The sequence below is a fragment of the Echinococcus granulosus genome, assembly GCF_000524195.1.
Source record: "Echinococcus granulosus chromosome Unknown EG_S00030, whole genome shotgun sequence".
In the NCBI taxonomy this organism is placed as follows: Eukaryota; Metazoa; Platyhelminthes; class Cestoda; order Cyclophyllidea; family Taeniidae; genus Echinococcus; species Echinococcus granulosus.
The window spans coordinates 625,072-631,811 of record NW_020170410.1 but is presented as its reverse complement, the minus strand read 5'-3'; the positions used below and the strand labels follow the sequence as shown (position 1 = coordinate 631,811).

General features: G+C 43.3%; 1 protein-coding gene across 1 annotated transcript; it reads left to right on the top strand. All coding sequences in view use genetic code 11, as the record gives it.

Annotated features, from left to right (window-relative positions):
* Positions 1-2,415: 2,415 nt before the first annotated feature.
* EGR_04689 (Core histone macro-H2A.1) lies at positions 2,416-5,426 on the top strand (the record flags this gene model as incomplete). The annotated part of the gene is made up of 7 exons (XM_024493938.1): positions 2,416-2,440; positions 2,919-3,074; positions 3,528-3,634; positions 3,708-3,824; positions 4,514-4,736; positions 4,888-5,194; positions 5,270-5,426. The coding sequence occupies 7 exons, from the start codon at positions 2,416-2,418 to the stop codon at positions 5,424-5,426; spliced, it is 1,092 nt and encodes a 363-aa protein (XP_024351691.1).
* Between the last annotated feature and the right edge of the window lie 1,314 nt (positions 5,427-6,740).

Here is a 6,740-nt window from a genome sequence, read left to right as displayed (position 1 = left end):
TCCATAAATTGCTGAACCAAATAAATCCGTCAAGGAATTGGTGGAGTTGGTGGTGTTTAAAAGTAAAGAAACTAGGCCATTTAAAGCAGGATTAGAAGCTGTTAACTTTGGTAGCCCGTTTGTGAGGGTGGTATTGTCTTTTGGTGTTTCTGATAATGATACTTGTGACACATCACGACTCATTAACTTATTTCCTTGAGGTATCGCCTTCAAGTGAGTATCGCTTGAGTCCTGATCGAATCGGGAATTCGGAAGATCTGTTCGTTGGGATGAGTCGCTTGCATGTCTTCGGTGTTGCGAACGATGAGACGGGGACCGACTCTCACTGGAACTTCGGTAAGATGATGATAAGGTCGAGGATTCAGTGGAATACCGACGCCTATGTCGTCTGCGATGCTGTCGTCGGTTTCCGGAGTAATGTCGCGACCTTGAACGAGTGCGACGGGACCTACGATGTCTCCTTCGGTTATGAGATTTGCGAAAAGACCTTCTGTCTGATGATCTGGATCGCCTCCTTCCAGATTTTGAACACGTGTGTGTTCGATGTCTAGAGCGATGACCAACACGAGATTCAGTAAGAGAAGTTTGAGTGAAGCAGGTTTCCCCTGGGTTTTCCTGTGTATCTTTAAGGTTGGGATTCGTCTTTAAGTCGGCGTCCTTGGCAGATTCTTCAGCCGCAATCGTTGTTTGTTTGTGAGGAGAAGAGGTTGTTGAAGATACAGAAGGTTCCTGCATAATTCGGTACAAATACGTCGTTCCCCAATTAAGTACTTTGAAAACATGAAGTTAAGTTAAACATCACAATACGAAAAATTTTCAAAAATTTGGTGCAACGCTCTGCATAAACCTGTGGAGCTAGTACAAACAATATGACCAGAGAGCAGTACACCAACCCTCAGCGAGATAGCCTAATGAAAACAGGTCGTTGGCCAAATAGCCCGCGGACTAAAACAAAAGCCTCGAGATCATAAATAGAAAAGGCGACTTGCAACAGATTTGTAACAACAGCGATGATTGCACAGTTATATCCTGCAGTCATGCATTTAAACTAGGCCAATGCTGTCTTTTTTTGTTTACTTTTGAATACTAAAGTGTTATTCAGAAAAGTGGTGCTCCTCATTTACTTGAGCAAATAAGCAACGCTTCCCAGCAACAAAGCCAATTTTGCCAAAGAGTTTTATCTTGATTCTTACAACAAATATAAGCACAAATTTCGAGACGTTATTATCGATTCTATCAAAAATTACCGAATTTTGGAGAACAATACCTTTCTCAAGTCTGCCAAAATACAGCACAAGCAAATATTTTAATCTCGTTTAATTCCAGACACTAAAGCGAGGCGAAAACAGCTCCTATAATAAAAATGACATCCTCTAGATTTATCCATGCAGCTCCGTCACGTGTAGTGACTCAATAACCATGGAAAATGTGAGCACTTTCTTTAAAAAAAAGGTCTTCAAATCACTTGTGCAACACTCTCAGCTTGGAGATCCTGGGGAAGATTCTACAAATCGACAACACGGATGCAAATTCCGTGGTATCTTAAAATCCGCTTTCCGCCCTCGAGTTCTGCATTCGCATAAAAAGCTAACTTTTTTAGATTTCACTAGTTTTTTTTTGCTAAACAGTATTGGTTAGACTACTTGCAGTATTCGCCGTGATTATTTTATTCTAAATCGAGTATGATTCACATTTCTGGTTTATTACCTTCTTTCTACTATGCTGTAGATTCAGTACCTTCCTAGCCTTTCTTTGGATTCAGACCCATGGATCCAGAAGGTTAAGCAGAGGAAGGCACTTTGTTTTTCAGCAATATGGAGAATGTTCAGATTTTATCAAAGTCTACGAGAGATCGGACTTAGTTTTCTCCTTGGGGATCAGTGACGTCCCTAGAGCCACAAGGCTGGTGCAACGCGGCCGCTAGCTACCTGGAAATTGTACTCAAACAAACACTTGTTACAATAATGGGCATGGCAATAACATGATACTATTTCACCTACAAATTTTAAATGGTGGATGTCGCCACTTTGTACATTCTTGATTTGCGCATTACGTAAGGCACGATTATGCAAATTGGGTGTGCATAAATGCCCTGACTCCCGCCTAAATTGCCTCCAAGGTTCATATCACTAAAGCGCTGGTGACATATCATCTCACGGCCTTATAATCACTTCACACAGAGAAGAAAGAAGAGATGTGAGTAATTTATTACTAGAAAAGCGTCAGTCTTTACCGTTTACGGCAACACATCCGCATTGATTGGAGAAGCTGCAATAGGCGCTGGCTTTGGGGTGTTTGGCGCATAATGACGCAGAGATTGTTCCACCTCCAACCAATCAACGGAGCGAGTCACAACATCGACATCGTGTAAATATATACCAACTGTGTTGCTCTTTTCGCTACAAAACTATAGCCATGCTAATGAGAAAAACTCAGAATCGTAAGCTAAATACTGTTAATTCTCTAATTGCATGCATTTCTACCATGGCAGCAGTCTGTGTAATAGCCGAATATCATTGAAGTGCTTTTCTGCGACCCGTAGATTATTGTACACAAAATTCGTTGAAAGCTGATTCATTCAGCACTTTAGTCTGCTTGCTTGTTTACTTTGCGTTTTTACATATAAAAATAGTGCTTCTCAAAATCCCCTCTTCATTTATATTAATAAAGGTCTTTTGTTTTGGCAGCAAATACAGCTGCTACCATATTAAATCAGTATTTCATTCGAGTCTTGGGTGAATCACCTAGTCACTCCATTTTTACCATTTCTATTCACCTGTTGCTGTTTGCTTGCATGCTCACTCAATCACCCAGGTAAGACTGGTGCCAGCGATTTGTTCTCTGCTTCGTAGCTCTTTATTCGTCCTTTCCGGCCACCTTTATAGTTGCGCATAAGTTGAGTATTTAATACGTGTTAGGTAAAAAGACAGCCGTTAGCAAGTCGAGGCGATGCGGGCTGATTTTTCCCGTGGCCCGAGTTCGCCGTCTCCTGAAGAGCTCCAAACTCATTCGTTCAACACGAATTTCCGTGGCCTCTGTCGTCTATCTGACTGCCGTTCTCGAATACCTCTCGAGTAAGACTTAATGCCTATGTGATCGGAAAATTTCGGGGCCATCAACAGCTACCGCATGATCGTAATAAAAAACAATATTGCAAGTGTAAGATTCTAATTCCACACGTAAAATAACAGTATTGATGGTAATACTTCAGCTTTTCCCTCGCAAATGCTAACCTGTTTTTTGTAATTGTTTTACCGAATCTTGTTAACCTTAAGATTAATATTGTATCGATTTTGGATAATATTTAGGGATGTTTTTCGGTTGTGCCCACAATTACATTATCAGTTATACCCAGCTAATTTAAGTTTGCCTGTATCGAACATTTGCTATTTAGTTTCACAGTTGGAGTATCTGGACCCGTCTACTTAAATCCACTTTAATAAACAGAGCTGCAACCAAATGGACTGATTCATTCAATACTAATGTCCAATTTTCAATTTACCAATTATCATCCCCCTGTTTACTAGGCGAAGTTGTCGATTTGGCCGGCCGGGTCGCAAAGGAGATCAAGCGCAAGACAATATCACCCCGTTCCATTATGTTAGCGGTTCGTGCAGACGAGGAGTTACTCAAGGTATCCGGATAGTTTAATTTCATTTGAAGTTTTTGTACTGCTCCTGATCATTCTTTTGGTGAGTTTTTTACAGGTGTTGTCGGGAGTAATCTTCCCATTCAGTGGGACTACACCCTACATTTATCCCTCTTTGCTTCCTCAAAAGTCACCAAGGCAGCCATCCACTCCCCGAGCTACTAGCACAGTTAAGGTATCTCCTTCCTCTTTAGAATCTACTCCTCCTAAGTAACCACTTTTTAAAGGTAAATCATGCAGAAAAATTTCTGACACGATGCAAGAACCGTTTTATGCTTATTGGTAGCAAATAAGCCTTGAGGGCGCCAGGCAAACAGCTCCGATTTGGAGGGTTTCTTCTGCTGATTCCCAAAGGCTTGATTTGTCTTGGTTATATGAAGCATATGACTGAATTTTGTCGGCCGGCTTGCTTCTACTGCCTTATCTCACTTGCTACAGGCAGCACTTATCGCGCCACGAATTTGTTATTTCAACAACTTCTTGATATGACATGACTGGCCTAGAGATATTTTCTCGCCTGACACTTCCCTACTGGATCCGTGGGCCGAGATGCATTGTGCCTATTCTGCTTCTCTATCTTGCCTAGCTTTTTGACGCTCCGGCATTTTTTTGAATGATTTTAGCCCACATTTGTCCGCCTTGTCCCCAACTCGAGTTTCTAACTCATACTACCTCTGTGACTTCTGACTAATCTATATTAGAGTGTCGACATCGTAAAACTAAGAAGGGCTGAACTGAAATTGTAGAAAGAAAGTTCGGCACAGCTCAAGACAGAGAATGGGTGGGCGTTTGATATTTAAGGGTCTTATGTTTTTCCCCTATAGGTTGTAATAAGTGTGCAAACTTTCCTATTCTTTCTTCAAGGGAAAAGTTCTACACAGCATCAAACTACCCCTAGGCCAGACTCTACAGATAATTCAGACAGATATTGCAGGACTGAATGTGGATGCAATCGTCAATCCGACCGACAGCGCACTTTCCATGGGCGGCATGGTGGGATCTCGACTACTGGCTGTGGGAGGAGCCGCCTTTGCCAAAGTTATGGACGATGCCCGCAGTAATATCACCAATTTGCAGAAGAACAATGGTAATTTGTTGAACCTAGTGGTCACCTCAATCATTTCATCATAGTTCAATCTGTCCTTATGTACACAATGTCAAAGTTTTAACTGACACAATATGGCAGTGGTTTTGGGGTTGTGAATAACTTGAATGCCGGAGTTCCAACTATTGAACAGCATCCGTTCTGCCATTGGTGGACCATCTTACAGGAAAACTGAGACAAGTCACATTAACTACCTTTATCCAAGTTTTGGAAATCCGTGAACCAGTAGCCTCAGTTGGAGTTATTTCCTTTTCAGCTTTTGTGACGAAAGGCACCGGAATCAAAGCAAGTAATGTGATCCACGTAAACGGTCCCGTGTGGAACTCCGCCCGCTCTGCCGACTGCATCAGTGATCTGAGAAAGACCATACAGAATTGTCTCACCACCGCCGGGAAGGCCAATTTCGAGTCGATTGCTCTACCCTCCATAGGTAGTGGAAGGTGAGACCAGTCATTTATACTCTCGACTCTCCCTTCCTGCCCACCACTGGTATGACTTCCCCTTCCTCCTTTAAGAGCCAATTTCCCCAAGAGTCTGGCAGCTGAGACCATTGTGAGTGCGATTAAGACCTACCTCGACCAGGGCAAGACGTCACTAACTGATGTGCGTTTCGTGCTCTTTGACCAGGCCTCCATTGACGCCTACATTTATGAGCTAAATCGTACGACCTGATCTTCCAGGGTACTTCTTTCCTTTCCGTCATTTGACCTACTTTGATCTTGAATTGCTACTAGTGAAAAGTTGTGCTGTGCCAGTGGAACTTTGTGAGACAAAGACTTCCGTAAATTCCATTCAACTTAACTGTTCTCTATTTTTGATGGCTGAGTTGATGTGCCACCACTTCTTAATTTGTGAGTGGCAGGCAGTTACTTCACTAGGGTGGCTTTGTAAAGTAATGGATACCAACCATGGGACGGAGTTATGGATGATAATGGATAGTACGTATGGTCAGTGAATAACGGTATGTTGACAGGTTGCCAGGCGCTTTTGAAATCAGACACGAAACATTCATGCGACAACAAAACTAAGGTCAAGACGGCTAAGAATTGTAGTGAGTCACGTTTACGGAGCAAGTTGGAGCCAGTTGCGTCTGAAGGGTCCTGCAAAGGTTTACGCGTAGTTTTGCAAGAGGTGTATCTGAACATCAGGATATTCACATCAAAGCGAAGTGATTAACCGCCGGGAAGCTGGAAAAATTAAGCTAGGGAGCCTCGCCACCCTACACGAAGCCGCCTCTGCCGTACAATTAAGTGTTCCGGGCAAAATTTGGAAGAATGCTGACTGTTAAATGAAAGACCCCTCGATCCGCCTTCCTTTAAACCTTTGTACAACCACCAGCCCAGCGGCTAATTGTATATTCCAGTTTGTGAAGTGGGGAGGCACTCATTGTACCAAAAGTACCTTCAATTCAGCAGCAACTGGCAAGATCGAATAAGCGAAGCACATGCGGCGACACGAAGCAAGCAAGCCAGTCAGCCAAGATTGTCGCATCCCACTCTGGATTCTACCCTCCAGCGTACACGAAACCCCGGCACCACTTTTCGTTTGTGGCAGCTGCATAGGAGAGGAGAACGCAATTATTAGCCTGTTTCAGAGCCCTTCCACCTCAGTCATCGCGTCCTCGAACGCAAAATACGGATTGACGCAGCCAATCGCAGCGCCGCCGTTCAAGACGGTACCAACGCGCCCGCCGACACTGGGTCAAGCTAAGGCAAAATCAGTAGCCTCTAGGGTACCATCACCGGTCACCCCAGTGTGATACACTTTTGTCAAAACACAAGACTGCTGAGTGAAGGCATCACGGCCAACCCTCACCTCCACCGTTTCATACAATTAAGCTCTGTTGGCAGTTCAATATTTTTGTCAAGTGACTGCCCATGCATATCAGTGAAGCTCGGCAAAACCGCAAAAAAACCAGAAAAAAAAGACGCTCTCTACAGCGCAAACGCCCAACCTAACAATCAGATGACAAAATGCCACGGCAAT